Raw genomic sequence first — 16,343 nt, 5'->3', positions numbered from 1 at the left:
GATTAAGTACAGATCTTGTTTATGTACTGACTAACTCAGGGAAATCTTCTAATACTTAAAAGTTAATTTGAATTTGCACAGTGCATGTTCATAATATAATTTATATCAGAGCAGTGCAATAGTTAATGTATTTAGTGTTGTAGATGACTAACCAGTCAGTGCTGGTACTTGTCAAGCAAAAATAGTTACTTTCTTAGTCTTGTGAATAAAATGCTGACAGAGTCAGGTAGGGCAGCGTTTACAACAATACCGTGTGATGGGGAGCAGTGTGTATAAAAGTGGGATTGTGTTACTGTTGTATGCGATCAGCTAAGAAAAAGTAAATTGGGAATGAGAGGCACTAGTCAGTCCTATTCAAATGGATTAGATTCCAGTTGAAGTGATGAAAGCTGTCAGGTTGGCCTCTTATGAAATTGTACTTCAGGAATACATAGAGAGAGATGTTTCTTAAAAGTACTGGAATAGCTTTGTTTTGACATGCTAGCAGGTTAGAATTAGAGATGTTCTCTTTGTAACTAAGTCAATTATGTCTAGGTATGCTTGCTTTCTCACATTTTGGTGTTTTGTATCTTCCAGTATTAGGTAAATTCTTCAGTTGGTAACCAACAGTTTGTTTAGATGTCATGGATACAAAATCTATAGTGCCTAAATACATGCTTTTATGGTTATAAAGTGTTTCCATCAGCATCTAAGTAGCAGTATAGTATATTCTTATAATAATGCATAATGTTAATATATCACAACTAATCAGCTGATAATGACTAATTTTTTTTTCCTCCCTTTTATTTCATGAATCATGTAGGGTATGGTCTGGATATCTAGTGGTTTTCAATGTGTCAAGTGATCACTGTGTGCATGAACTGTAGAAGATTCGGTTTTGTGACATAGAAAGACATACAAAACTGAAAAATTGGCAGAACACAGGAGGATATGCATCTTCACTTCCCAGCATTTCCTGAAATATTTTATATTAGTGACCAAGTTTTGTGTTTCCTCAGGTTGCCTTTGTATGTAATGTAAGAATGTATGAAATTTACTTGAGCCCTAAAACAATTAGTAAAATAGAGAGAAGACCCACGTAACATTACTGTGTTAGTGAATAGGTAATTATTTTTGGGTGGTCATGGAGGTAAAAAAAAAAATTCCTTCACTCCTTTCATACAAAAGTCAAAGAGTACATTAACCAGTGGAATGCTCTCTTGTAATTGCTGACTGTGGAGGATCATTGTGGATGGTTCCCAAAGACTGAGAGAATATCTCTGCATGTGCTCCATGTTGCTCTTTGAAATTGGTGAGTCTTAAAGTGCACCTTTGAATACAGGAAAGAAAATGGTGCTGCTGTTTAATTTTCAAGTGGGGCTTTTTAGTAGTTTTTACTTCTCAGTTCCAAGAATAAGCAATTCTAAAGTTTAGGTAACTCAGTCATGATTTATATTTTATAGTAAACTTCAAAACTCATTATTTTGAAGGGTCTCTGCCAGGAGTTTGTTTAAATTAGTTTTGTTTCAAAGGTTGTAAAATAGTGTCTTGCCCCTTACTTTCAGGCACTTCTTGCACATACTGGCAGAATAGCATAGTGTGGGATTTCAGTGCTGATACCCAGGTGATTCTGATATTAGTAAGTCAGTTGTGTTCTGAAGCGCCCAGTGTACATTTTGAGAGAATGTTCTTCTGGCTTTAACTGGAGAGCTTCCCATTACATAACTTCATTGTTGTTGAACATAAATACACTTTATTTCATATGCGGAAGATACCTGTGGAAAGTGGACAGCAGTTGATTCTGGTGTGAAGGGAGCATGGAATAGTATGTGGGTAGAGAAGTTCCATTGCAGACCAGTCAATCTGCATTGTTCACAAAGATCAATTTCAAAAAAAAGACAGTAAACAGGTAATGTATTTTTTGTAAAAAAATACCCACCTGAGGAACTAAAACTATAGAACTTACCTCTGAGCTGATACTGTAAAGCTGATGTTTTTAAAGAGCACCAGGTAACACTGTTGTTTAAATCTCACAGGAATGGATGGCTCTTTTCTTTAATCTTCTGGATGATTAGTAGTTCATACAAAGTAGTATTACTGCAGATTATCCCACATCTAAGGTGTTCAAGTTGTTTATAATTATGGTTACCTGCCAAACATTTGATTTATGCTACTGGGTATGGAAAGAAAAACACACAAATAAAAACTCTGGATAGATCTAGAAGCTTGATGCACATTTAGCTGTGCTGCTTGTAACTAAGGAAGGACTTGAGGAGCTGGAGTGAGTCCAGAGAAGGGCAGCGGAACTGGTGAAGGGTCTGAAGCACAAGTGTTCCAGAGGAGGATCCGCTGAAGGAGCTGGGGGTGTTTAGCCCTGGAGCAAAGGAGGTTGAGGGAGACCTTGTCACTCCTTACAGCTCCTGAAAGGAGGATGTATCCCGGTGGGCGTCGGCCTCTTCTCCCAGGCAGCCAGTGGCAGGACAGGAGGACACAGTTTAAAGAAAGACTGGACGTCGCGCTTTGTGCTGTTGTCAAGTTGGTATGTTGGTGTGTTTGGTCACAGATTAGACTGGATCTCAGAGGACTTTTCCAACCTAATTGCTTCTTTGATTCTGTAAGTATTTAGGGGCAAATTGCTGCAAAAGGGAGCTAGAGTAGGTTTTTGAGAGGGTAATAATTAAGCCTGGTACAATATGAGCCACCAAATCTGCTTCTGCAGTCGTGCTGTGCTGATGGACTTCAGTTTAGTTTTACAGTTTTCTCTGTATCAGCTAATTACTCATCTCAAGAAACTTTCCATTTTCCAGTGCTGCTCATTTGGGTGTGGATGGATAGTGTATGTCAGTTGCTGTATTATGTTAGTTGAATATGCCAAGTAGACTGCTGAAAAGTTCTTTAAAGTATCCTCTTGGGAATTTATAAACTGATTTTTGTGTAAAAGGTATTTAGGTTTCTGGAGCATAGTGCTGGGATATGATGAGACAAATACAAGAACTTCATCTCAAATGTACAGCTTTTGGAGCTTACCAAGAAAATGAGGAGACTGTATGCAATCTCCTTTATATTGTTTTTTTTTAAGCAAATGCAGATTGCCACTGGCAGCTGTAATGCAGGATTGATGGGCTTTTTCAGACCTCCTCTGGCCTTTCTGACATACCATAATATTAAATAACACAAATGCAAGTTTTAGTAAGTGGAAACAAACGCATGACTGTTTTAAATTGCCAGTTAATTATGTCAGAGTTCAGTGTCATGCTCTAGACCAAAATTGCTGATATATGAAAATTTTTCAGAAGTGGCCTGTTTGATCAGCTCTACTTGATCCTAAGTTTAATTTATTTTTTTTTTTTAACTCTGTGTTGGTTTCCGAAGGAAAGATGCTATGAATCTTGTTTGCCTGATGCTCAGGCATGTCACTGATTTAATATCAGGGGTGGGGAGTGTAAACGCTTGCCAGTGTTTTAGACCGTGTGCTGATGATGCATGCAGGATACAAGTCCATGTGGCACAATATTAAAAATGACTTAGTTTTTTGCTAGCATTGCTATTTCTGCTGCATCAGCAGTAGTAGCAAACAGCACTGGTGTTAACAGTGAAGATTGTTAAAATTGTGATGAATAAAACCAGCTATTTCTTTGCCAAGTAAGCATACTAAAGCTGCTAGATTAGAAAACACATGAGTTGCAATGTTCCACCAGTAATAAAGCACTTTAAAGCTTTCTGTTGACATTTATACAAAGAGAACAGATGACTATGCTCTATTTGGTTTTGAAGTCAGTTTGATACAAACCTTACAACTGCCCACAAAAGGAGGAGTTTTGCAGGCTCTTAATGGCAAAAAAAAAAGACTGAATTTTGACACCAGGAGTGCTGACAAATTGCTGAAAGTGCTGCCCACTTGTCATTGGACTGACAGTTTAATCATTGAAAGTGTACTGTTAGACTGGGCTCTGAGGAGCAAAGGAGATGAACCTGTAGTTTTTCCAAAGCATTAAAAGATGAATTGAAATTTGAAATGCAAACACTTTTGGGATTTTTTGTGATACTCCTGAATGACTTGTGTGCCATATTCTCGGTGGTGTCGAGTACTTTGACATTCTTTTTAGTTCTCCTGAGAGACTAAGTGTCTTTTGATCCAGTCCGTTAATGGTGTGATGTCACTTTGTTTTTTCTTTAAATTTTTTTATCATAAAAGTTGTATTTAAATTTGGTATGTGCTGTGTCAACAGTATTCTTTCTGTGCAGGGGATGAACTCAGCACACTACTCATGTTCTAGTTTGAGTACAAGCTTTGTGTTAGTCTTTAGAATGCTTTCAAGAGAGATTATAATTCACCTGTCTTCAGAGATTTTAAGTAAGAGCAGTATATAAGTTTCCTACTTTTTCTTCTTTTTTTCTCTCCATTAATATAGTTTCCATATTTTTTACAATATTATTGGATGGTGTTTGACACAATGTGTAGTATATAAAATAAACTGGTATCTAGTTGCAGTTGTCTAATTGATGGGTGATGCTTTAATGGCACATGGAATTGGTTGCCTGCCTGTATAAATCATGGGTCTGTATTCAGTGGATTTGGATCCTACAAAGTTGTAATTTTATGTCTGTAAATTAGAGTGTCTGCAACCCTTTTTTTCTAGTTCAGGGACTTACCTGACTGGAAAAAAAAAATTGTTGCTTAAAAGTAACTCTCAAATGCCTGAAGTGATGATCTAGCAACAGTTGTGTGCAATAAAAACACTTCGTAAAAATATTAACTTATTGCACACATTCACACATAGCATTAAAAAAAAATTAAACTGCATAGTAGGAAAGAATGAGAAGGTATTTGATTCAGTTAATTCCTCACCTGCCCCCTAAGTGCAAATGCATGCTAATCACATGCTTTTGAGTAGACCCACTAAAGTGGTCTCTGATAGATATTAGAATTTTTCACTTTTTGCAAAATGTTGGTAAAATACTGAAAGTGTTATTTGTGCTTCATTTTAGTGTCATATTTTGTAAGAAAAAAAATGATAGGAATTACTTTTGCCTGTCAAAATACATAAAATTACTCTGCATGTAAAAATTTTGGTGTCGGTGGTATTTTGGGCGTAACTTGATTTCCCTGAGAAAGTAGAAAACTGAAACTGATGCTCAGTGAGTCCAAGTACCATGTAGATTTTTAGCTGTATGAACATACCTGTTTTTCTTACCATAACTCTTAAACTTTTAACTTTAAACATTTGCTCCTAACTGTTATTTTTTCATATGGAAACTAGCTTGTGCTTGAGAATCTTTGAAAGACTGGTACTTCACTTGGTTAAGGAAGCATGCCTGCTGCTGCTAGATGGTGGTTAGCATTTTGATTAATTCTCTATCTCTTGCTGATTTTGGCTATTGGATTGTTCCACCCTTACTTGCTGTGTATTGTAAAAACAATGAATGATAGTTGAGGTGCTCTTCTGTTGCTTTCTGTTGCTTGAAATTCTGTGTGTGTTGATGACTTAACATGGTCCTAGGAGAGAAACATAAGCTGAGAGTGGCATCAGTTTAACTCTGTTTAAACGGATGCAGCTAAACTGGAACATCAGAAGATTTGTTTCAGTTCTTCAAATTCTTAGTTCTAGCTTAAACTACAGTGAGGAATGCATTGGTTTAAAAACACTAAGTCTGCTGCTCTTCCAAAAGATAAAACTTTAGAAGAAGTTTTCGTGGTGAGAAACACTAAAACTGTGGCCACTGATGATGAAAGTGATTTGCAAAGTGGTGGGACAGGAAGGATTTGAATCTTTTCAGTGATTTCCTATTTTGAATATTCTTGCAGAAAATGGTTTATGTAAACCAATTTTACGTTGCAACCCAGCAGTCTTAAATGCATGTGCGGAGTCTTACTTCCTCTGAAGGAATAATTGACAGCTGAAAATGAGTAACTTCTTGATGGTTTTTCATGTGATGACAAACACTCACATGAACACCGTTCTTTGTGTGTTCAGGGGGAAAGAATACTTTAATGAAGAAATCAAACCAGTGGATATCTGTAGACAGATGTAAGCAGTATAAACAGGATATCCTGCTTCAAAACATCTCTTAGAATGGTATTAGAGAGATTGAAAAATACGATCTGTAGATAAAGGAAACAGAAGATTACATTACTTGTGTAGTTTCAGGGACAGAGGAAGAAAAATGTCCTCTGGACCAGAATGCATGTCATGGCTAACTAGGTCGTACCATATTAAGGTGGAACAAGATGAAGATACTGAAACCAGTTTGTCTTTTTTTTTTTTTTTTTTAAGTTTATTTCTCCACTGTGTTTATTTCACCCTGCTGTGAGCAATACAAATTTGTTATTTACTGCTAAACTTATTACTTAGAGTGTACAGACCAGGGTATTGTTAAAGGTGATTATTGTAGGTTTCAAAATTCTTCATGAGTTTCTGCTTTTACCTACAGTAGAGATGGGTACTTGTATCCTTTCAGAGACCTATTAATGCATTGGCAGAACTCACAGGTTTTAAAGGTGTGGGGAAGCTGCTGTATGCCTTTCTTTTTTTTATAAGCCATATCTACTATTATAATTAAGTATCTCTCCTTACTAACACTCTTTTAAATCCCTAGAGTGTTATACCATGTAATTACCACTGCAGCGTTAAGATAAAGTACCTAGAATTGTACTTAGATGTTCACTCTGAAAGTAAAGCTTTCCTTATTTTTGAATCAGTTGGCTTTCTGTGAGAGGGAAGAATCAGTAAAGAATTGTAAATGGGAAGGAGCTAAAGCTTTACAAATGAACTTGAACAGTGTGATTTCATGAGAGACATACCAAAGAAGCTTCTGGGCAAGGGAGGACTTACTTGGTAGTGTGTAAGAAATGTGAAATAAATCTAAAGAAAAGATTGTTTACTTGACTTCTTTTTTTTTTTTTTTTTTTAAAGATGTGTGAATTCAATGCTAAAAAATAAAAAGGTGTGCATGGAGGATTTGACCTTCCTACTTCAGCACTGCTCCTCAGGTTTTTAGGTATTTTAAAGTATTTCAGAACAGAATAAAATGGTGCTTTCTAGAGCTTGGGAGAGCAGAGCTTTTATCTTCTCTAACATTCTGCTGGTGATGCTTTTGGAAACCTTATTCACTCCTGATAAGCTTGAGGGAGGTGCTGAAAATACAGTGCCACATAACTCCCATAAACAGCCTAAAGCGAGTGGCAAAGTTGCAAGATACGCAAGAAACTAGAAACTTGAATTGGCTGTAATGGAGACTGTAAAAGGAAAGATTATGTCATCAAAATTCAATACTTTGGAGTCTTGTTGAGACACCAGAGGTGTGATTAAACAAGAGGTAGGTATGTGAGAAAACTGGTGTTAGTCATAATAAAAAAAGTAATCTTGCAGATGTGTAGAAGGATTCAGCAGAATCTGGAAAAACCCAGGAGGCATATCAAGCAGATAACTTCATGAGTTGTGCATTTGAGAGAATGCTTTTGGTCAGCTGCACTAATACCTTAGGAAGGAAGATAGGTTGTACTCAATTCATAGAAGTGAGAGAGAATGGGTGAACTAGAGATTTGATCTATTTTATCATTTAAGGAGTAGCCCTTCAGTACTGTGAAATTTAAGAAAAGTGGAGAGAGAGAGTTTCATAGATGACGTGTTGTGCAGAAAGGGAGTTTGGAGATCGGATCGGAAGTTAAAGAAAACAGGGAATATATAATATATGCCTGTTATTTCATTTGTTGCTTCTGAATGTTTTGTCTGAGGCCTTGGAGAAAGTATCTAAGACGAGAGAAGGTAAAATGCCAAGAAGCAGAAGAAGTGGTAGCACTTGAGGAGCTGACTGTCCCTGTCCTGATGTTTGTTACCGTTACTGCTGGCTTGAATGTAGTGAGAGGAAATACAAACCTACGCATGCAAAGAAGACTAAAGTTCAGGTGTCTGGTTCTGTAGTGGCGTTTTCGACTCCACTGAGTTGGTAGATGTCTTCACTCTATAAAGTTTGAGGTAGCTTAGGTTTCACACAAGCGAAAATTGAGTGGTAGTCCTTAAGCCAGCTCTCATACTGTCTGTGTGTGTTCTGAATGTTTGGCTTTCAAGTGTCATGAATGTGGCATAAGATTATTTGCAAGGGAAGGATTAAAATAAATGTTTGTTTTCTCCTGTGAAAACTATGATACCTAATGTTAATGATTACATTCTGCATGAAAGATACATTTTGAAAGGAAAATTTTGGTGCAGCTACTCAGTAGCTGCCAGTTATAAATAAAAATAACCATGTTGCTACTTATGCTTCAGTACTTCTGTGGACTGCCTAGCTTGTTTCAGTGTAGTGTAAATTAATGGAAAATCTGAAGAGAATGAAAAGGAAACAAAGTGTGGCAAAAGATAGTAATATTTGTTCAGAGATGTGCAAAAGAATTTCTTTATATACTGAAGCCAGTATAAATACTGCTTGTAGTTCAGAGGAATTTGTGCTTGTAGCCAAAATTGCCAGTGTAGATGGAGATGAGGATTTTTTCCTTGAGCTATGATTATATGGTGACAAAACTTGTGTTCCCCATTGTAAACAGGGGTTAACTACCAAATCATGATACAGTACACATGACTGTGTCAGTTTCCAGCCGAGAAACAACTTGTTCCTGAGTATGCGTTTCAGAGATGCGTCCTTTCTGACACTGTCCCCCACCCTACAGCTTTTCAGGTGGTGAAATCTCAGCTATTAATCATTTGCCAGAGAAGAAACTGATAATGAAACAGAAGTTATATTAATCTCTTGTCACTTGAAACTCTAGCAGCAGACTACTTCTTTCTGTGGCTTCCTGTATTTAGATGAAAACATAAGATTTCTGTTTTCAGTGTCATGTTTAATTCTGAAGGTTTTGAAAGCAGTTGTTGCAATTCTAAGTGAAAGACTGGAATTACTGATACCTGGCTTTGTTTACAGCCCATGCTATTGTAAGTCTTAATGCTTTGGGAACTATCCTGTTGAAATGTTAGTTTTTTGTTTGAAACTTGGTTAATACATTCATTTTAAGTAATTCTTCTGTAGTATTGAAATAAACTCATTGAGAACATTTTTACGCTATTTGGGATTTTGTAAGTTATGAAATGTGGAATTTCTTATTCTTATAGCAGCAATTTAAATACCACATTTAACATTTAACAGGTTTAGAAATAAAATGTAACCTCGTGTTAAATGTCTTTTTTGGCTAAACAAAAGAAAGCTTTGTGTTCATTCTCGGACTATTAGATTTTAGTGATGCTAATGTAGATTTGAATCAAATTATCCATTTTTAACTACCTTGTTCATAACTACTGAACTACATCTTCCAGGTAAATACCTCAAGGTATGAGTAATACATGTGCAAATGGTAGAAACAGTACTTAGAAGTCCACCCTTGACATTTCCTGGTGCTGTTGAGGAGTTTTTCATTACTTTGAAATGAAGGAGTAGGGCTTCTGAGTGCTTAGAGAGCTTGCCCAGGTCATGCCCAGAGCATGCCTTCATTCTTTTGTTATCTCTCTGGGGGTAGTCAGTAGAACAATATCTACCTGTTTGTTGTCATACCATGTGCTCATGAACTGCGCTCACTGCTAAGTTGTCCTATTTCCCATTGCTGAAAGATGCTCCATTTAATTTCCAGGTGCTGTTGTTAATCCCATAACTAGCAAAAAGTGCTGTATAGATGCATTTTTCTATTTTTTATGTTAGGTGCAGATTTCTAATTTTTTTTTGCTTTCTAACTGCCTTATTATTAAAAAAAAACCTTAAAAGAGCTGTTTTTATACACCTTTTAAATGATGTGAACAATCTTGTAAGTGTTCTGAGGAGCTGCACATAATTTTTACTTCAATAGCTGAATTCCATAAACAGGATGAGTAGGCAGCAAATTTACAGACATGAAAGACATTTAAGGATGGGTGCTGCAATTTAAAAGAAAAAGCCAAAAAAACAACTGAAAACCCCCAAACAAAACAGAAGGAAAAAACCAAAACCAGAGCAGATTTTTCAGCTACTATGATGTTCATGACACAAGGAAGAAAATGGCATTAAGATTTGGGAAATAATAGAGAAGATTGTCATGTGAGATTATAATCTGTTACTGTATTTAATGGCTAATATACGTTTTTCCCCCCCCACAGAAATTAGCAGAGTACGGAAAGACATGTATAACGACACATTAAATGGTAGTACGGAGAAGAGAAGTGCAGAATTACCAGATGCTGTGGGACCTATTGTACAGTTACAAGAGAAACTATATGTGCCTGTAAAAGAATATCCAGATGTAAGTATATCTTTTTAGTCCCTAAATTATTTTTTGATCCTTGTGGTTGTCTTTAAGTGTAAATTTCATGTGATGCTACCCTTGGATCATGCTGAGTTGCTTTGGACACCAGGGAATTAGTGTATGTTCCACTTGGCTTGATTTGCAGAGAGTGTGAGTGGAAGAAGGTTGTGTTAAATACCAAACTAGTTTGGATTGCTAAACCATAGATGTAAGATCCTAATTATCGTGTTCATTCAGTATTGTCTGTCCTGAGACACTTGTGAAGTGAATATTAGGAGGAAAGTAGTTCTTGGGATGATGTTTTTTCCTCTTGGTGTGTTGCTAAAAGTCAGCTGCAGAATGCTTAGAGGCCCTTTAGAGACCTTTTGGAGACTGTACTTAGTCTCAATTACTGTTTGTCCCATACCTGTGTAACTAGTTCTGTTGCTTACAGAAGTGTCTTTATCTCAGGGTTGGTTGTCCTGTCCTCTCCCTTTTCTCTGCCCTTCTTAAGCAAAACTGTTTGCTTGCCTGTCAATACTGTGCTCTCCATGGGGTGTTCAGTTCCATTGTACGCTTACCTTTTGAAAGAGAATGGTTTCATTTAACTGGAACTGTTTTGAATTCATCTGTGTTTCTAAAAACTGCTTGGGAAGAACAGTCCTGTCAAAATCTACCCCCAACTACCCCAACCATTTTCATTGATTGGTGACAGAATAAGAAATTGTGTTATTCTTCCCTAATAGAATTTAGAGGTTCTGTTGCGATAGAGGAGTGCAGGGTCCAAGTAAGGGATTTGCCCATTAAAGTGATATAAAGTGGAAGAAAGTACAGAACAGCAAAAAATGGGGCTAACACTTGCCTATTTCTGTGGCTTTTCTTTGTATGCTTAATTAGATTAAGCTCTCCAAATGGAGTTTTATTATTTCAATTCTGCTTAGAACATACGGGCCTCTAAATAAACCTCATTGTGCCACGCTCCATTAAGAAAATTAAGTGCAAGTCCTTATTCAGAACAGAATATTTAGACAAATGTCTTTTCTCTCTTTTCAAGTTTTCACGCAGTTGTTTTGCTGTGGGTTTAAAATACCTGTACTGGGAAAAGTGTTTAAGGAATTTGCACTGGCACAAGGACATCTCTCTCCCCTTGTATTGTATTTTTCTTCCAAATTAAACATATGTGTGTCTGTATACATATTTGTACATGCATACTTCTCCCCACACCAAAAACAGTGATTCTTTTGAGACTCACAGAATTACAGATTTTTGAGAGGAATTGTCCTGTCCTTTTGTTCCACAAAGCCATGTAAGTAGCTGTGGAATTAATACCTGCATATATCTTAGAATTATATTGCTTAGGGCTTTTTAAAACATTTCTTAGTTATTGAAATCTTTGTTTCATAACTTGACAATGTATTCTTTATGAAGAGTTGCCTTAGTTATTTGTTGCAGTTTTTACAGAACTTGAGGCGTGCTGTACGAGGATTATGAGTAAGAAAAAAGGGGTTGGATTTCCCTGTTATTTTAACTATTAAGCTGCTGTTCTAGAAATCAGGGGTTTAGTAGCTTAGCTCTTCACTGCCAGTTAATTGTCAAATATAGTGTAAATAAGCAGGAAAGAGTTTGTCTCTAGTTACTGTCAAAGTAATGATTTCACTAGCTACTGCTAGCTCTTTGTGTGCTTTCAGAAGAACGGCCTTGAAGCGGTCACTAAATTATTGTAATAAACACTTACGCATTCAGAAGTTGGAGAAGCTTGTGATTTGTATACATGTGACCTGGAATAAAAAGGCTGTTGGTTCTTGTGAGATGATGTGAAGTGTGTGCTAGAAAATGTGCTGCTTCTGCCGCTGTGGTGGGACCCGGCAGTTCAAGCTTCACTGGAGAGCCAAGCCTGGTGTTCTCTCTGTGCTCCTATATGTGTTCACTGCTACTTTGAATGGGATTTGCACAGCCTCAATAACTGGTTAATAAACTAGAATATACCACTACATATGAACAGAAAGCTTTGATTTTGTACGTAGGCTCTTTCTAAAATCTTTGTGCAAGTCAGAAATTATGTAACCTTCTTTAAATTCAGGCTAGCATTCAGAAGGTTGGGGGTACAGTGATTCCAACTTGTTTTAAAAAAAGAACAAAAGTTGTGAAATTCACTTGTAAGTATTAACTTCACCAGTAAAGGTAAATTTGTGGGTAAAGATAGAAATTGTCACCTGTGATAATTTTCACGGTGTTATGTGAAACTTCTGGCTCATGTTTAGCAATTAATTTAGTTGTTACCAGATGTAGGAAAGACATGGTGTATAGACTGAGAGTGAGCTTCTCAGATAAATCTAGTTAATTCTTTGTGTTGCCGTAATTTTCTTCCAGCTGACAATCTTGTATATGTTACAAAGATGTAAAGTTGAATAAACCTAAAGTTGCTCAGAGAAGAGTGACCAGAAACTGTTTTTCTGATAGATATTTAATAATATTTTTAGTAACAGAAATTAAAAAAAAAAAATTAGCAAAATGTTAGGAGGTTGTAATAAACTTCTGTTGTGGTAAATATTTTTGATTTAGAATTTTGAGCATATTGGTTAGTTTTCTATAGTGAATACTGCGTAGTACTATAATGCCGTTTTGTGCAGAGAATCCTCAGTTACTTGTGAGGCAAAACAATAGTAGTCTACCATAGGTTTAAACAAACATACTTTATATGTGTGTATGTATAGACATGCACAAAAGCTGAAACAATAAATTTTCATAGCCTGCATCACTTTGTTATTACTGTTTTACTACCCTTTGGTTCCCCACACAAAGTAGAGAATATATCAAATTAAATTTGAAATAAATGTATAAGATCCCTTGAAGGCTCTTAATTTATTTTTCTATACTAGTGTGTATTAAGTATTTTTAATCTAATATTTTTATTTGAAGACCATAGTTGATGCAAGATTCAACTTGCCAAAAAATTGTTTGACTGAAACAGCCTTTAGTTTTTAAATGTTGGCTGTTCAGAGTCTGAATTCCTACTTCTGTACTAGTAAGTGGAAGATATGCAAAAATCTTGCTAAACAAAAATTAATTTTCTTTGGTGTGTTGTATTAATAAAGAGCATTTTTCTGTGATGTAGTCACAGTCTGATAAATTGTGTAGCTGTTGGGGTGGTCTCCTTTCTGGGACATTTTTTTCCATAGGAAGTTACTGTTACGCAGTCGGGTCTGTTTGTATGGTTTTGTTCTAGCACCCTTGAAAGGTGTTTAATCTTTATAGAAATTTTAGTATTAAAACTGAGATTTGAGATACTTAACTTTTCTGGACCATGTATATGCTCCTGAAACTTGAGAGAGAACTTGTGCAGCAGGCACCCAAAAAAATGAAATTCCATTAATTGTCTATATTCTGCCCTTCAGTTAAAAATGTGTTTGTTCTCTATAGTGTAATGTTTGTACTCTCATATAAGTCTTTGGTGTTACAGTTTGAAGGCATTTCCAATTCATGGAGAAATAACTTCCAGCAGAATTTTAAAAAGTAAGAAGAAAAGATGTCAGAAAAATTATTGAGCTCTTAAGAAGCAGAAGAATGGAGGATAAGATATTGTTTGTGGGTGAATAGTTAATAGTCTTTAGCATTTCTTATGCTTCAGATAAATGATTAATTTTCTCAAATTTCCCTAAAGAGCTGAGACTAAACTTCCTGCCTGATATCAATTTAAACAGTTTCTGGAATTAGTACCTACAAATGTTGAACTGAATAAATGTTTTTTCTATTATAATCATGGCTTTATTATTAATAAGTACCCTGTTAGCTCTGATTAATGTGAAATTCTCTGTTGGAACTCTACTGTGCCTCTTCAGTAAAAATGTAAGAACTCAGTAATTATCGCATCTATAGTAGCATGTCCTTTGAGTATACTGAAGCTCAAAGGCCAGCAGTGATAAACAGCTTGTGCGTACTTTCTGACCGTTTTAGTTAAAACTGTTTAATTAGAACAACACAACGATGAACACAGGGACTCATTTTACTGTGGGGAACTTACTGACAAAATGTTTAAATACTTTTTCAATTTGTAATATCAGAGTTTAATAGCATCCCTAATATGGATTAGAAAAATGATAACATCTTCTTTATTTATTGTTCTGATTCTTTTACTTAAGCTTTTCGTTCCCTAGTGGTAAACAGGGAAGGAGGCTAAAAGACTTGGCCTTGCTTACCCTTGCAATTTGAAGCAAAGAGAGAATATAACTGGTATCTGTAGATAAACTTGGGATACAGAGTAATGGCAGGGCTGAAGGAAGATTTGGGAAAGAGGTCAGCTACTGATGAAAGTACAAATGTACACAAAATAACAAACACTAAAGTAGTTTGATTACTAATTTTCAGTCTTAGTAGGGTCAATTGGAAAAACATTCTAGTAGAAATAATGAGAACTAAAAATTAAATTTTTAATTCAATCTTTATATATTCATGAGAGGCTTTATGTGCTCTGGTTGCACATGGTAAGGGAATGGGTTGAGAAAGGGCCCTTTTGTTTAGATGCTGTTAAAATGTACGTGCCTTAATATCTGTATGAAGATTTTTTTTACCCTTTCTATCTAATGTTTTATTAGATATCCTTCCATTACTGACCCTCTGAATCACCTTTTGACAGTTTTTTTGTTTTTGTTTTTTTTTGGTTTTTTTTGTTGTTTTTTTTTTTTTGAACCATGCTAAACACTCAATAGCTGGTGTGGGGGGTTGGGTGCTTTCTTGGTGGATTTTTTGGTTTTGGGGTTTTTTTGGTGAAGGATGACAGATGTCATAATTTTATTCATAAATAAGTTGGTCAAATCTCCAGAGCATGTTTGTACTTGGAGGCAAAAGGATGGACAACAGTCTAGAATACATTGGAATAAAAAATCCTGTCCTTTAGTCCCTTACAGTAATCTTGCAGGCTCAGTACTCAGCAGTACCAATTAACTTGGTCCATATCTCCATTATTTTTTACCTGTTAAGCTCTTCAAGAATTCAGTCCAGTTAGGTTTGGTGATTACCTTGTCATTCATCTTTTAATGTTGTTCTTCCCATTTTATTCTTACTTTAATTTTGCTGTTTGCAGATCCTGCGGTCTTTCTGTGTGTGTAAATAAAAAGAAAAGGAAGGTAGGGTGGAAGTAAGACAAGTAAAAACTTAGTAAGTAGCCTTTGTCTTGGCAATGTAAGACAAAGTAAATTTGGAAATCTGGGAGAAGAAATGAGTTGTATCTGGTACTGATAGGAAAATTGAACATATTTGTTAGGACACCATGTTTTTATGGTGATGCTTGTATTATTAACTTCTTCAAATTAGCATCATAAGATGAAACTCCTAGTTTTATATGTATGTTCATATACATGCTATGTCCAGCATGTATATGACACTCCCTGCAGAAAGCAGTGGAATTTTTTTCTTGTTTAATCAGTATACAGTTCCAACTTGTAAGGGTGGGAATCCCCTACTCTGACATTAACAGCTAGTGCTAGATGTTTGGGTGCCTCTCTTCACCGTGGATGAAGAGGACTGTGCATTTATGGGGAAGCCAAGTGCTAAAGGAGAATGGTAGTCTAGAAAATTAGTCTAAACAGTTAGTTTAAAGATACCTGTTACTTTTCTGTGGATGAAATAAATTATTCTAATAAATTAATTTTATTTAAAATGTTTAACTTTGGGATATACAAAATTTGAGGTTGCAAAGAAAGTGTCCAACAGAACTTTTTGAAGTTGGTCTAGCAGTCAACATCCATCATGATTGGTTGTGCTCCTGTAGTGCCTTTCATTATAGCTCATTTCATTTTCTGTGTAGAGTCAGGCTTTCAGTGGGCAATCTGTTTGATCAGGGCTGTCTTCTTAATACCCTCTTCCATTTTGAATTCTGCACTTCATGTGCATATGTTTCTTTCTTTCATGGATTACAGAATTATTTGGGTGCATGGTTTCAGTTGATTATGCACTACAACTCTGGTGTCAGTGTGTGCTTGCTTTTGCTGAACTGATTTTTCTTAGAGCTGCTACTTTGTGTATTAGCTCTTGCAAGACTTAAGTCTAGGAGAGCTGGGTGCAAGTACAAGTAATGAAAAGTCAACTGTGAGGCATTGTTGCATACTGACTTTGTTTACATTGGGGG

The 16,343-nt window shown here is 36.0% G+C and overlaps 1 protein-coding gene across 13 annotated transcripts in view; it reads left to right on the top strand.

Moving 5' to 3' along the window:
• QKI (QKI, KH domain containing RNA binding) overlaps positions 1 to 16,343 on the top strand; it is a 155,648-nt gene that overhangs the window by 25,318 nt on the left and 113,987 nt on the right. For 11 of the 13 annotated variants that reach the window (XM_017746112.1, XM_017746105.1, XM_017746123.1 and 8 more), the window contains exon 2: positions 10,095 to 10,237. In XM_017746112.1, the coding sequence (XP_017601601.1) occupies positions 10,095 to 10,237 (143 nt within the window). Of the gene's footprint in view, positions 1 to 4,800; positions 4,804 to 10,094; positions 10,238 to 16,343 lie in introns of all 13 variants that reach the window. The other 2 variants (XM_017746140.1, XM_017746122.1) reach the window with 1 other exon arrangement.

The sequence above is a fragment of the Corvus brachyrhynchos genome, unplaced genomic scaffold (assembly GCF_000691975.1).
Source record: "Corvus brachyrhynchos isolate BGI_N302 unplaced genomic scaffold, ASM69197v1 scaffold70, whole genome shotgun sequence".
Lineage (NCBI taxonomy): Eukaryota > Metazoa > Chordata > Aves > Passeriformes > Corvidae > Corvus > Corvus brachyrhynchos.
This window is presented reverse-complemented; position numbering and strand designations above follow the sequence as displayed.